The sequence below is a fragment of the Antechinus flavipes genome, chromosome 1, assembly GCF_016432865.1.
Source record: "Antechinus flavipes isolate AdamAnt ecotype Samford, QLD, Australia chromosome 1, AdamAnt_v2, whole genome shotgun sequence".
Taxonomy (NCBI): Eukaryota; Metazoa; Chordata; class Mammalia; order Dasyuromorphia; family Dasyuridae; genus Antechinus; species Antechinus flavipes.
In genome coordinates, this window is record NC_067398.1 from 298,850,977 (window position 1) to 298,867,509 (window position 16,533).

Here is a 16,533-nt window from a genome sequence, read left to right on the forward strand (position 1 = left end):
GGGCTTGCTGCATAAACCACAACTAGAAAAAGCCCTATGGGACCATATCTGTATTTATTGAGATTGGAATTGGGGAAATAGTAAAAAGATGCAGAAAACCATAGTCAGAAAATGCCAGGGAGCTAGATTAATGGAGTTTCAGGGTTGGCGTCTCTTTGCTTTTCCCTTTTTATTAAAGATGTTGATATTTTGGAGAATAAGGAATATTGTACATCTGTATTTCTTGACCCATGGTATACAAGTGCTGCCCAATAGATAAAAAGATGACAAAATCTATTTTTTTTGTGTCTGATCAATAGAGAACATAATTCACAGTAACAACAACATTGTAAGAATGATCAACAACTCCAAAAGGACTCATGATGAAAAATGCTACCCATATCCAGAGAGAACTGATGCTCTGAACACAAACTGAAACATACTTTTAGAACTTTATTTTTGTTGTTTTGTGTTTTCTTTTGCAACATGATTATTATGGAAACACATTTTACATGACTTATATGTATAAAATTATCAAATTGCTTACCTTCTCAAGAAGGGAGAGGGACAGGAAAGAGGGAGAAAATTTGGGGTTAAAATTTCTTTCAAATGATTGTTAATTTTTAAAAAAAACATTTTGCCTGGAAAATATTTAACAAAACAAATAAAAATAATTTTTAAAAGATAAGTGGACATGAGATAGCCAGAAATTTTAGTTTCTTGTATAGTGGAACTAAATTTGTGACAAAGACTATAGGACTGTAAAAAGCAGAAAACCAGCTTAAAATGAGTGTAGTAAGACAAAGTCCTAAACAAAGAAAAAAATTTAGACAGTCTCTGTTTAAAAAGAATAAAGGGATTAAAAAGTAATATTTGTGGCTTGCTGTAACATGACTTGATTCACTCACAAATTATGTACTCTTAAAAAGATGTCACAAAGAGAACAGTATGAAGAAATGTCCTTTTAATTTGTTCCAATGTCCCAGAAACATTATAGAATCCCAGAATTCAGCTAACCTTTACAAAGATAAAACTCACACTGCCAAGTATAACAGTTACATGGGAATTCAGAGTAAATTAAAGAAGAAAAAAAATAGCTGAGAGGAAAAACAAATTACTTACATAAATCAAATATTAATTTTACACTCCTGAAATTTTTAGCTAATGTTAAGCTGGAAAACAAAGTCTATTATGCATGTATAAAAAATGGTAAAGATAAGGGATATAATCAAATACACTGAAAGTCACTCAACAAGAATATGATGTATTAGAAAAAAAAAGGGACTAGTTCCAACATTTATTAACTGTATGACCCAAATAAAGTAATTTAGCTTCTCTAAGCTTCAATTTCCATGTTACTAAAATTGGGGTAATAAATACATGTCCTACATACCTTGTGGGACTTCCTTATAGATCAAAAATTATACAAATGTAAAGTACTATTAGTGGGTCAATTTGAGTAAATTACAATAACTATACTTTGATTATGAGAACCTAATTTATCTCATTATGTAGATCTCAAATAAGGCAAGGCTTAATTGATTTTAGCAATGCAATCGGGGTTAAGGGACTTTAATCACTGTGATTCCTGAATTCAGACTTCTGGGCTGGTGCTTTATCCATTGCACTATCTAGCTGCTCCTGTTCCTTAAAGTTTAATCATTAAATGAAACAAACTGGAGTGGCAACAAAGTCACATCAGAAAAATCCATGTCTCTGCCTCTTCTTCCCTCCTTTCCACTTCTTAGAAAAGAACAGGCCTGTTAGGAAAGCCTTAAGCCTGCAGGCCTTAAGGAAAGACATTTTTTGACACTAAAAAAGTGTGCATTTATAAAAAGTAGTATTAAAAGTTATTTGTCCCCTTAGAGAATCAACTAAAAAACTATTAGAAGTAATCCACAACTTTAGCAAAGTTTCAGGTTACAAAACAAATGCACATAAATCATCAGCATTTTTATACATCACTAACAAAATCCAACAGCAAAAGATACAAAGAGAAATTCCATTTAAAATAACTGTCGATAGTATAAAATATTTGGAATTTATTTGCCAAGGGAAAGACAGGAATTATATAAGCAAAACTACAAAACACTTTCTACACAAATAAAATCAGATCTAAACAACTGGAAAACTATCAAGGGCTCTTGGTTAAGTTGAGGGAATATAATAAAGATGACAATATACCTATAGTAATCTATTTATTTAGTGCTATACCAATCAAACTTCCAAGAAACTATTTTACTGACCTAGAAAAAATAACAACAAATTTATCTGGAAGAACAAAAGGTCAAAAATTATATTATAAAGCAGCGATCATTAAATCATTTGGTACTGGCTAAGAAATAGACTAGTTCATCAGTGAAATAGGTTGGATTCACAGGACAAAACAGTCAACAACTATAGTAATCTAGTGTTTGACAAATCCAAAGATCCCAGCTTTTGGAATAAGAATTCACTATTAGACAAAAACTGCTGGGAAAATTGGAAACTAGTATGACGGAAACTAGGCATTGACCCACATAACACTGTATACTAAGATAAGGTCGAAATGGGTTCATGATCTAGACATAAAGAATGATATTGTAAACTAATCAGAAAAACATTGGATAGTTTACCTCTCAGACCTATGGAGCAGGAAGGAATTTGTGACCAAAGAAGAAGTAGAGATCGTTACTGATCACAAAATAGATAATTTTGATTAAGTTAAAAAGTTTTTGTATGAACAAAACTAATGCAGACAAGATTATAATGGAAGCAATAAACTGGGAAAACATTTTTACATTCAAAGGTTCTGATAAAAGCCTCATTTCTAAAATATATAGAGAATTGACTCAAATTTATAAGAATTCACGCCATTCTCCAACTGATAAATGGTCAAAGGACATGAAAAGACAATTTTCAGATGAAGAAATTGAAACTATTTCTAGTCATATGAAAAGATATTCTAAATCACTATTGATCAGAGAAATGCAAGTTAAGACAACTCTGAGATACCAATATACACTTCTCAGATTGGCTAAAATGACAGGAAATGATAATGACGAATGTTAGAGGGAATGTGGGAAAACTGGAACACTGATACATTGTTGGTGGAACTGTGAATGGATCCAACCATTCTAGAGAGCAGTTTGGAACTATGCTCAAAGGAGTATCAAATTGTGCATACCCTTTGACCCAGCAAGTGTTTCCCAAAGAGATCTTCAAAGGAGGGAAAGGGACCCACAGGTGCAAAAATGTTTGTGGCAGCCCTTTTTGTAGTGGCTAAAAACTGGAACCTGAATGGATGCCCATCAACTGGAAAGGCTAGGTAAGAAATGAGGCAAAAAATAGTCTTTTTTACCTATTCAAAAAAAAAAAATCATACTGGGAGGAGATGATCCTTAAGGTTTCTGGTCAGACCAGAAGCAACTGCTGTGTATACTCACTCTGAGCCATCAAAACAAAATGTGCAAGTGAAGTTTGGGCTGGGACTTATTGGCCACTCAGTAAAAGCCAGAATCATCTGGATTTATGACATGATTCAGCAGCTTCCCAATGGGCTTTATCAAAGCCTGGTTTTCCAATGCTGTATTTCAAGAAATCATACATGCAACTACACAAGGCAAAAAAATTATTTTTCCCACTTTTTTGGTGACAGAATAAATAAGGAAAGGGAAAAAAAGATCTAGCCAACAAACCCCAAGATAGCTTGTGAAGTTTCAGCAATCAAAATCTGTAATCTTTTGGGCAGAGTGGCCACAAATAAGGATATGTTTCCTATGTGAACAGGATGGGAAGGAAGGAAGGGAAAAAGGGAGAAAGGGAAAGAGAGGGCGAAGGAGGGCAAAAAGAAAAAATGGAAGGAGAAAAAGTAATGGAGGGAAAGAGGGAGAAAAAGGGAGGGAACTGCCCAAATGGAACTCACCAGTAGGGTTCCCAGTGGGGCAAGCTATTCCTTTTCATAGATTGTTGTTTGCCCTGACTTGCAAGTGAACTGGATTTAAATGAGGCAGAGATGTGCAAAGTCACTAGGCCCACTTTCCCCTCTAGAGACATCTGGGAGCAGTGGCAAGATACAGATCAGGATAACGGAGAAATTACCCTTCTTTGTACTGTTCCATCCCCAAGCTTTATTTCAAGATTTCCGATTTCCATCATTCAGCTAGATGGACCACCAATGTCCTTTGCTGAAATTAGCAATAGGTGGAAATCACTACAAGTGGAATGGATCTGAATACAGCAACCAACCCATTCATAAAAATTAGCACTACCAAGAGATTTGCACAACTAATTTAAACAACTTGCATTTGTAGAAATAATGTAAAGTATTTTCTCCATAGCAATTCTTGGAAGCAAGCAATTTAAGCATTATTAATCTTGCTCATCCCTCATCAAGAAGGAAGAATCAAGACACCAGTCAGATAAATTCAATGATTTGACCATAGTTATCTAGCTAGTCAGTGTCAAAACAATGATTCAAATCCAGATTTGCTAATTTCAGCAAATTAGCAATTTCAGTCTTTCCATTACAACATTCTTTATATTTCGAGAGATTAATAATCTTGATATGAAAACTTATACTGATTAATCCATTCATAGGTTTTCATCTTAAGTAATTTCTCCAACAAAAGATCTAAGTAGGTAGAAAGCTTATCTAGATTTTCTTTGTTTTCAGAAAACATTCTATGGGTGTAGCATGTAGATTGTATAAGTGTCATTACTTGCAACATGAACTTTTTAAACTCAATTATACTTTGCTACCATCAAAATAAATGAGACTCCAATTGATAACAACAATACTGTGAAAAAGTAAAGATTTCTGAAACAAATATACAACTGAGAAGCACAAATATTGCAATGTTGGGGGAAACGAATGCTGTGATAGATTTATTTCATCAAGTTTGGAAAGAATTAGAAGAGCTAATGACAACTTTGCCAGAAATTTTTTTATGTGAGCGTCAAGACTTATTTACTTTACCTTTAATGTGGCTCTAAACTAAAATCACTGCATGTCCAGAAAGGTAATTATCTGAACACAAGGAAATGTCCATTTCAGTTAGCAAACTGAATAGCTACATAGTCAAGAATGGGGTGCCTGACTGAGGCACAAAATAACCAAATGATATGCTTCAGTTTTAAAGGCTACTTTTGAGACTTAGGGAAAAAAAAAAAAGAATCCAGCTAATTGTACCTGCAACTTTCTTCAATCATATAAAAAAGAAGTACTTGAAACTATTGAATTTCATAAGTCCTAAAGATGAAATAGTGAAAAGACCAAGTCTTCTGGGAACTGGATTTGCATAGGCACCATTTCACAATAGGGCAAAGACTTTTTAAATAAGCTTTTTTAAAAAAAAAATGTCCATGAACTTCCCCCCCAACCGCCTCCTTTCCCAATAATAGTTCTTCCTGAAATTACTTCTATTCACTAGAATCAGGAGATCTTGGGCTCTATTTCTTATTCTGTCACCAACTACTTTGGTTAAACTATATAACTTCTCGGAGTCCTTTAATTCTTCATTCTAAAATAAAGGCATGTAAGTCCATGGCTCCTAAGTCCTTCCAACTTCAGCCAAATTCTGCTGCAAATGTGTATTATTCATATGGTCTTGGTTGGCCAAGTCATCTGGGCCTGTTTTTCCAACTGTGAAGAAAGGGATGGGAATAGATGCTCCCAGCATCTTCCAGCTTCACATCTGACCTTATGATTATAAGATTTTTAAGTTGTCTCTTTACTCCAAGATTTTATAAGTTTACTTTAGTCTACTTACCCTTCTGATCAAATCTACATGTTTGAAAAAAGGAAAAACACAAAGGCAAAGAGACTTTTTCCATAACTAATGACTATCTTCCTGCCAAATCAAAATGGATTTTCAAAAATTTCTAAAACTGATTAATTTCAGTTAGTCAGTAAGCAATTATTAAATATTTCCAGTGCTAGACACTGGGCTAAGTACTGGAGATACAAAGAAAGAACAAAATTTCAAGAAGCTCAATTTACTAGGGAAGACAAAAAGCAAAAAAGTACTAAAAAGGAGAATTCAAGAAAAGGTCAGTCAATCCTTTAGTTAATCAGGCCTCTAAGGGACCTCATGGGAGTCCTACAGCATTCACTTCCTATAGAGCACTCTAGCATGTTTTGAGAAGCTCTGGCCTATCACTAAGGCAAAGGAGAGGCACAAGCATGGATTTCAGCATGCAAGCTGCTATATGTTTCATAAATCTCTTTTTCAATATTTAAGTTGTAAACTAGTCCTAATATAGTCATTAAAAATCTTCATGGGAGGTAAGTGAACTGCTTTTGCCTGGGCTTCAAATGACTGACAGCAACTTTAGAACTTATTTCTAACTTTAATGAAACCTGTAACAGTATCTGAGAAGATTATTGCTTTAAATGGATTCTAAACTTTTTAGTGTAATCTTAAGGCTATAAGATTTAAAAGTTCAGCAGTTTTTCCAAGACTCCAATAAAACACAACTCTTGGCAAACATTAAAGGTCTAATATATTGTGCAATTGTGCTTTTTATGTGTGTAAGGGGTGATGGAAGGTGGAGAAGAACCCCAAACTTGGAACTGGACTTCTCTTTTTACATTAAATAATTTAACCATGAATGATATTTTGGTACATTTCCTCTTTGTGTTCAAATGGAAACTTCCTTCCAAAAAAGATTTTATTTAAGTGGTATCCAAGCAGTTTTTGACTTCTGTCAATCTTGTCTGATCTGGTTGCCAAACTGGTCGTGTGATTTTTTTTGGTACAATGGGTGGGAGATGGATAGGGTGATAAAAAGGTAAGAATATAAAATTACAAAATGCCATGTAAAAATGACAGTCTAAATTTATGCCATATACTCATGACTGATTCATCTTATGGCTTTAGTGGACTGAATGAGCCCATTCTATTAAAGTCTTGGAGGGGTAGCTAGGCGGTACAATGAATAGAGCACCAACCCTGAAGTCAAGAGGACCTGAGTTCAAATTTGACTTCAGACACTTAACACTTCCTAGCTGTGTGACCCTGGGCAAGTCACTTAACCCCAATTGCCTCAGGGGGGAAAAAAGTCTTGAGAATAACATAATCTTAGATACATACACTACAAATGGAAATTCATACTACATGCTACTTTAAAAAAAATTAATATCCAAGTCCCAAACAGTATAAATACTATACTTTGAAAATGAAACCAATATGATTATAATAAACACAAACAGGGAACTTATTGTTCTTTACATATCTGCTTCCTGTGAATATAGGGAATGAGATGCACAAATCCCAAACCATGAGCTTATATAAAAATTTATTCATTCGACATATACTTAGTGAGTAGTGAATAAAAGTTAGTTCTAATAGCTGTGAGGATATGAAAATAAAGGTTATTTTTTCTTACCAGAATTGTAGTAGTAGTTTGTAAAAAGTCATTCCTTTTCTATTATATTTTTGAATATTCTTTCATTTAAGTGATCTTGATACCCATGGAAAGTGGTATGATAAAAGGAAATAAGGGCTAATTAGATCTATTAAGCAAAATACCCTATTTTCAAATCTTGGCTTAGTTATTTATTAGCTGTGTGTGACCTTAGGAACCTCAATGAGTTTTCAACAAAAAGGGAATAATAATATTTGAATTACCTGCCTTTGGAGTAAAATAAGATAATGTAAATAAAGACTTAAAGAAATCAAATATCAATAGTAATATTAATGATTTTGTGACAAAGCTTTTAAAGTAATATTTCTTTCACAATAAATAAGTTAAAGAAATAATATATTGCTCTAATCATAGGATCAAAAACTCAGAGTTAGAGTTAAAAGCTCTAAATGATCTTTAAGGCCATCTAATTGCTGCATTTTATATATGAGGAAAACCAAGGCCAAGAAAGGGAAAGTGACTTACTTATTCAGAGTCAAATAGGTAATCAATAGCAGATACAGGACTGCCTCCAAATCTAATACACCATAACCACGTAATTATTAGTACCTGAAAAGTAACTGGTTCGTAACCTTTACACACATACAAGTGTTTGTTGTGAGGTTTGGTTAGCAACCCTTTTTTCACTATTTCAAATACTAAAAAGTATAAGTAATTAACTTGTAGGGAGGGCCCGTACCTTTATTTCTTTTATAATAGCACTACAAATGAAGTATTAGACAAAGAACCCTCCTTGAATTCTGATGGAATCATTCCCAGGCTGAGAAGCTTAAACACCTCATTCAGAATTTCTCCCATGAGATTACTTTTGTGGAAGTCTGGGAATACCTTCGTTTCTGCTCTTTAGGGTTCTGCCTGAAGTTGTACCTAGTTCATTACAACAGGGTTATTAAAAAAAAAAAAAAAGCTGCTCTAATACTGAATGTATATGCTTATGCAAATACCATTAAGATTATTTGAACTCTGTAGTTTAACAAAGTTACAGTACTTTATGACAATAAATGAGTAATCAATATTGTTAGGTTAAACATCTGCTATCTCTGACCCACATCTTATGGATAATAATAATATTAAATCCTTAAACAAACTAGGTTAAAAGGATTCATTAAACTGCTTAATGCACTGTTAAAAGACTTTATTCTAAGAATGGCAATCCAAAAGAAAACTCAACTCATTTGACATGGCCAATTTAAAGTTATCAATTTCTTAAAAAGTCAAGTGTTTGACAGAAGTAAAAAAATCTGTTTTGAGTTCAGTTCCTCAGACTGGCAGTTTTACTGTTAATGGGAGGAAAATGCATGCTTTTCTTACAGTATTTTAGATTTATAATTCTAAATAACCCATAGATGTTTTCACTTAAAATGATAAAAGCAGCAAAGAGTTATTACGGCATTCTATTAATGGGAAATAAAATCAAAGGAACTAAAAACATTTCTCTAACAAATAGTAACAAATACTTGGAAAAGTTCACTGTGTAAAACTGAGAAAAATCGAAGAAAAATTAAGATAAAAAAGTAAAACAAATAAGAAAACTACACGAAAAATCTTATTGAATAGAATGCTAAATATTTAATAGCTGACAAGTATCTTTAAAAAGGCAGACAAAAATTCCAGCAGACTTGTGATAGAGAGCAATCTGCATCTAGAAAAGGACTATGGGTACTGAATATGGAACATAACATAATAGTTTCACTAATTTTTTTTTTTTTTGTTGTTATTTGCTTTTTTTTTTTTTCCCCTCATTTTTTTCCCTTTTTGATTCTGATTTTTCTTGTACAGGATGAGAAGTGTGGAAATATGTTTAGAAGAATTGCACATGTTTAACTCATACTAGATTACTTACTATCTAAAGTGGGGGAAAGGGAGAGAGAAAAATTTGGAACACAAGATTCTGCAAGGATGAATGTTAAAAACTGTATTTGTATTCTGGGAAAAAAAAGCTATTATTAATATTTTTTTTCAAGGGGAAAAAAGTGCAGGCAAAGATTTTAACTATACAAATGCAGATCTTTTTTTTTTCCCTTTTTAAATGGCAAGTAATAATGAGAAGTACAGATAAGTTCCCTGAGCCAGTAAGTATACATAATTAGATCATCTAGTATGTGTTACAGTTTTGAGTCAATTAAAAGCTTTATCATGATATATTTAAAATGTGCATGCAACATTTTGGCTTCATTGTTGATTTCCTTAATGTTAATGAAATGTATCTGAAAAGGAAGATGAATATGAACTATGTCCCATGTCTATAACTAAAAAAAGAGTAATATTTAATATGTATTCTTTCTTCTATACCCCCAAAACTTAATTGGCACATTTTTGTAGTGTTTTTTCTTTAATCTGTGTTGAATCTTACAGATGAAATTAAATATAAATAGGTCTTTAAATCTTTCACAGACAACTGAAGACATGCTACACTTAAGTTCTCCTAAAATCCCTCCTCAAACTCATGAATTTATAAAAGATTCAAGGTAAAGAAAATAATCTCTGACCTTTAGGAAATAATACCTACCAGCTGACGTGAGTTCTTTCTTCATTTTTTTACACTTTTTGGCTTTTTTCTTCCCTTCTGTAAGGGATTCTGCAGAGGAATCTGTCTGATCAAGCTCACAGTCTGATATTTCCACTGACTCTATGTCTTCAGAGCCAGCTTCCTCTTGAATGGGGCTCATGTTTCTCTTTCCTACTGTGCTGGTAGCTGTAAAACTGAAATGTAAAAAGTGAAACAACACAAAAGGTGTCAGAGTTATTTTTATAAGCCAATCTCCTTACATTTTAAACACTCTTGCTGCCAATAACACTTAATCAGCAATCAGCAAAACTGGCACCTAAAAGTTAAAGAAATTATTATATAATAAAATTTAGGAGCTTATTACTTAAAAGGTATACACAGAAGAGTTAGTTTGAAAAAATGTATGAGTTAATATATTTCTGTATCAAGAGAGGCACAAAATGTTCCAGCAAGCTTTTAAAAAATTAAGAGAAAATATCATATGGTGCAATGAAAAGATCAATGGACTTAAAGAGTTATGAGACATGAGTCTGAATTCTGAACTCTCCTCCTTATTGTGTGACCTTAATTTCTCTAAACCTCCATTTTACTGACAAGAAAATGAAGTTGGACCATATAATCTTCTTCCAAGATGGTCTTTTCTAACTTTAGATCCATGATATGCAGTAGTTATTATGGTTAAAGCCAATTTTAGTAAAACAGTAATAATTTCAGATTAGGGTTATGATCAGTATTCCTGAATATACCACAGAAAATAATTAAATGGATATACTGTAGATCTGATATACCCTAAACAGTAATACTACTGTACAGTTTCGGATGTACAAAGTCTTCTGCATATAATTATATATGCAAAAAGCACAGGCCATAGTCCACATAACAAGGGTCAGGTTTGTCTTTTGATGTGAGGTACCTAGTTATACTAAAGACTGCTCCAAAGTTATGAAAAGAAAAAAAAATTCTTGTAATAAAGTATGCCATAGAAGTTTTAAAAAAACAAAAACCTATAAAGATATTTTTGCTGAGAATATGTCTTTAGAAAATTTGGTTATCTGATTATTCAAACTGCTTGTACACTCAAAACTACCTTGAAGCTGCTTAACACATTTCATTCTTTTGGGATCATGGAGAACAGAAAGGAAATTGTGTTTTTTTTTTTGATGCCTTCAAGAGGTGGCCCAGGGTCTCTGAAATGGAAAGCAAGTGAACAGTGCTTATAATTCTAAGGATTAGTTACATATTTAGAAATGATTTCTATTTCATCTCTACTTACAAAACTTTTTGGCAATTTTTCTCTTATTTGGGAAGAAAGTTAAGATGAACAGAGGTCAATATGGATTCAGACCAACTCACTCCTATAGATCTCAGAATTGTGATAAACTTTATGTACCTACATTTTTTATGAAATGGTTATAGCAACAATACACAACACAGTGATAAGTACTAAACATTATTATAGGCACATTATAAAGGAAAAGTACTAAGGGACAACTAGAAAAAAAAGTAAGACAGAGAAATAACAAATAATAATGTAGCTAAGATTGTATACCAGTACTAAATTAATAAGTATATTAATGATCACAAACTACTCACAACAAAAATGTTTATATGTTGTTTTATACATACACACACACAAATAAAATATAAGACTATAAATCACGGAATGAACTATTAAAAAAATCCAAAGGTAAATGGCAATGTTGGCATAAAAGGTGATAATGACACCAAATAATGACATGCATATGAAAAATGGGATACAAGATTATCAAGAATAAGAATGACACAAAAGGGGGTGGACCAATCTTGTGGCAATAATGACAGACTTAAGACAGACCTTAAATCTAGATGGTCTAATGGAAAAACAGAACATGTGACAAAGGTCTAGCTTTCTCATGCTGGGTAGATCTCATACAGAGTATCTGAGGGAAAACATGAACAAAAATCCTCCAGGTTTAAAAGGCAAAAAGAGAGACAGGCAGACAGTTACTAAGTATTTAAGGCCAAATTTAAGCTGAGGCCTCCTTGAATCCAGACCTAATGCTCTATCCATTGTGCTATCTGGCCATTTCAAAGCACCACAATACGTACATGGTAAAATAAGAATGACAGTTGGGATAATCTAGAAAATTGAAGGGATGCTGAGAACTTTAATATTGAACTAATGAACCAGTTTTATGGAAACACATTGTGTTTCCTATTATTTGAGATTAATATAATTTTTCTATTTAGTAGAAACACACAAGGACGTAAAATAAAAGAGTAATTCAAAGTGAATAGTATGTCAAATAGTAGCTATCCTGTGAAATACAGGGACTAAGAAACCTCAGGAGATTGCTCTGAAATTTGAATATTTTGGTGACAGAGAAAATCAATTAAGAATTAGGTTTATCAATATAAAAAAAGTATCTTGAAAATATAGGAATCATCTGCCTTAGTCATAGTTGTTAGTTCTCCTCCAAACAAGACTTCAGTAAATATTTAGCTTGGTTGCCAAAAACTTAGAAGACTGGAGTGCATATTAAAATATGTACTCAGAATATTTAGGACCAAATCCCTGCTTTTCAAGGCCTTAAAATCTGGAATGGTAACTTTGGCCTAGTTCCAAAAAATTCCTAAAGAACAAACCTACTCATTATACCCAGGACCCCAACTCAAAAAACTCCAAAGTCTTATTACCTTCATGATCAAATACCAAATCCTCTGTTTAGTTTTTTAAACCTTCATGACCTGTTTCTTTATTAATTTTCCACTTTCCTCTCTATACCTTAATCCTCTCCACCTCTTCTGCTTTGCAGAGACAATGACCTATGGCTGTTCTCACAGGACACCCCAATTCCAGGCATTGTTACTGGCTGTCCCCCACACTTGGATCAGAATGTCATGTTGGCTTTCTGGTTTCTTTTAAATTTCAACTAAAGGCTCATCTGCAAGAAGCCTTTTCCAGTCTTGCTAAATCTTAATGCCTAGTCTCTGGGATTAATTACAATTTACCCTGTATATATCTTATTGTACAGAGTTGTTTGCATGTTGTTTCCCCCATAGGTGAGATCAATGAGAATAAGGTTTGTTTTTTGACTTTTTTTCTTTTTGCTCCAAATCTTAGTACAGTGCCTAGCACATAGTACTTGTTTCATAAAACCTTGTTGACTGGACTTCACCTGGAGTTTCAAATGCAGAGATAATAATGATTATACAAAAGACTATAGAACAAATCTTGCAATCCTTAGTGATAACAGATGAAGTTCTACTGAAAATCATAAGAACCTAGAACCAAGATCTTACATTCACAACAAAAAGCTGGCAAATCCCCAGATTTTTAAATAGACTCATAAAAGGGAAAAATTGAAAGATATTTTAAAAATAGAAAACATCAGGACAAGTACTATATAGATTATTGGGTAAAAAGACAGAATCTTTCTGGGAACAAAGAAATAAAGGAGAATATGAGAAATTGAAAACTGTATTAGAGACTTTGCAATACAAGATAAAGCACCATTTTCAAGTCTTGAAATACTATTGGATTGTAGAAATATAGAAAGCAGAACAGGAAATTAGAATCAGTAAAGATGCTAGACCATGAATTCTGCTTGGCAGATAACCTGTTATGAATGTGTGGTATACTGCCCCATAAAGTGAAAGATAATGGTAAGAAACCCACATGTGATAAAGGACTACAAGAATAGGACTATAACCTAATGACTGGATGTGGACCAAATGTAAATTCCAGAATTTTGCTAGCAGTCAAGTGTAGTCAATAATGTTCTTCACTGACTTGAAAAAAAGATCTTCTTAGGAAGGAAAGAATTGATTCCAAAGAACTGGAAGAAAATTGTGGCATAAAAGCTAGAGTTTCAAAATTGAAAGTTTTTCTCCCCCAATCAATTTTTAACAAATTTAACAAATTATGGAATATTATTGTTCTGTAAGGAATGACCAGCAGGATGATTACAGAGAGGACTGGCGAGACTTACATGAACTGATGCTGAGTGAAATGAGCAGAACCAGGAGATCATTATATACCTCAACAATGATACTGTGTGAGGATGTATTCTGATGGAAGTGGATCTCTTCGATAAAGAGAGCCTTAATTGATCAAAGATGGACAGAAACAGCTACACCCAGAGAAAGAACACTGGGAGATGAATATAAACTGCTTGCATTTTTGTTTTTCTTCCCGGGTTATTTATACCCTCTGAATTCAATTCTCCCTGTGCAACAAGAAAACTGTTCGGTTCTGCACACATATATTGTATCTAGTGTATACTGTAACCCATTCAACATGTAAAGGACTGCTTGCCATCTGGGGGAAGGGGTGGAGGGAGAGAGGGGAAAAATTGGAACAGAAGTGAATGCAAGGGATAATGCTGTAAAAATTACCCTGGCATGCGTTCTATCAATAAAAAGTTATTTAAAAAAAAATTTAACAAATAATCTCAGTGAGGCAGAGAATTGATAATATCTTACATACAGATATGAAACTACCACACCCACTGATTTCTCTGACACAGACAAAAAAAAGCTAATGTAATCTTAGGCTGCATAAACAGTTGGAGGAGAGTTAGCAGAGAAGGTGAGAAGGCAGATTTTGGCTAATTAAAACAAATTAAATATTTAAGATCTAAAAAAAGAAAAGGAAATTAAAAGAAAAGAATTAAAAAGCTGTTCAGGGAAGTCTCTACTTATGCTTTCTTTTAATATTGACAAATTTCCTATGTAATAAACAGAAAATGGTACAGTAAAAGAGCTTTGGAGTTAGAGACAAAGAACTTGGGTTGAAATACCTACTCTGCACTAATCAGGGGCAATTAGGTGGTACAATGGATGGAATACTGGGCCTAGAGACAGGAAAACTTGCATTTAAATGCCAGCCTTAGATATTTACTCTCTGTATGACCTTGGTCCTTACTTTACCTCAGTTTCCTCATCTGCAAAATGGGAATAATAACAGCACCTATCTTGCAGGATTGTTGTGGGGATCAAATGAGATACTAACTGAAGAGCATTTAGCATAGCACGCATCTGGCACACAGTGAGTACTATATAAATAATAACCATTTACCTATAATTATCTATATGACCTGCAAATCATTTAGCCTCTCTGACCTGTTTTCCCATCTGTAAAATTAAGAAAAATGATCTAGAGTAACCCACATCTACTTCTAGATCAATGATCATTGCATGCATGTGTGTATACACAAACACACACACACATACTACTATATACAGAGATCACTGTGTGTGGTATATATGCATAAGCAAAGACACATACAATAATCATACATACACATGTGTATGTATGTACATGTGTACATATATACACAATATATTCATATAGTTACTAGTGAAGAATTACAAATATCTCCTAAGACAAATATTTTAAAAACTGTCATTTGTAAAATCTTACAGCATGAAAACATCAGGTAGAATGATAAAGAGCAAATTCAATCAAGGAATATGAGCACTAGTAGTATACTTGAACAATGGGAACTGAAATTCATATTGCTCACCAATGGTAAGTTGCTGGAATTTGGAAGATGGACATTTGACATTCTTCTTTTTTTTTTTTTTTTCCTGAGACAATTGTGGTTAAGTGACTTGCCCAGGCTCACACAGCTAGGAAGTGTTAAGTGTTTGAGTCCAGATTTGAACTCAGGTCCTCTTGACTTGACATTATTCTTAACTAAACTTTTATTTCAAGGATTCATCTGATAGTTACTTTACAATAAACTGGGAAAACATTTTTACATTGAAAGGTTCTGATAAAGACCTTATTTTTAAAATATATAGATCTGAACTGACTCAAAGTTATAAGAATTCAAGCCATTCTCCATTTGATAAATTGTTGGAAAAATGGGAGCCACCTGACAGTGGCTGCTGGAGATCCAACTCAGAATGGATCTCCTCTTGTGAGAGGATGAGAGGATGATACAAGGAGACTGAGAAGCAGATGCTGTTCTCTGACCTCTGACTGAGAGGCCATTGTGTTGTCTGACCTCTCTTCTCTTCCCTCTGCCTCCAATTTATCTCATTCCCAGTCCACAACATTTGTGTCAGCAAAGGCCACCTTGCAACTCCTTCAGATGTTATGATCCATAGCTGTAGAGGCTCTTGGAGAATTGACCTGTTCCTTAACAATAAATGGTCAAAGGATATGAACAGACACTTTTCAGATGAAGAAATTGAAAACATTTCTAGTCATATGAAAAGGTGTTTTAAATCACTATTGAGCAGAAAAATGCAAATTAAGAGAACTCTGAGATACCATTACATACCCCTCAGATTGGCTAAAATGACAGAAAATGATAATGACAAATGTTGGAGGGAATGTGGGAAAACTGGGACACTGATATATTGTTGGTGGAACTGTGAATGGATCTAACCATTCTGGAGAGCAATTTGAAACTATGCTCAAAAAGTAATCAAACTTCATACTCTTTGATCCAGCAATGTTTCTACTAGGTTTATATCCCAAAGAAATCTTAAAGGAAGGAAAGGAACTCACACGTGCAAAAATGTTTGTGGCAGCTCTTTTTGTAGTGGCTAGAAACTGGAAACTGAATGGATGTCCCTCAATTGGAGAATGGGTGAATAAATTATGGTATATGAATATTATGGAATATTATTGTTCTGCAAGAAAC

At 33.5% G+C, this 16,533-nt stretch overlaps 1 protein-coding gene across 1 annotated transcript in view; it reads right to left on the reverse strand.

Annotated features, from left to right (window-relative positions):
* PARN (poly(A)-specific ribonuclease) overlaps positions 1–16,533 on the reverse strand; it is a 158,881-nt gene that overhangs the window by 338 nt on the left and 142,010 nt on the right. Inside the window, exon 23 of the mRNA XM_051963214.1 lies at positions 9,896–10,089. Within this exon, the coding sequence (XP_051819174.1) occupies positions 9,896–10,089 (194 nt within the window). The remainder of the gene's footprint in view (positions 1–9,895; positions 10,090–16,533) is intronic.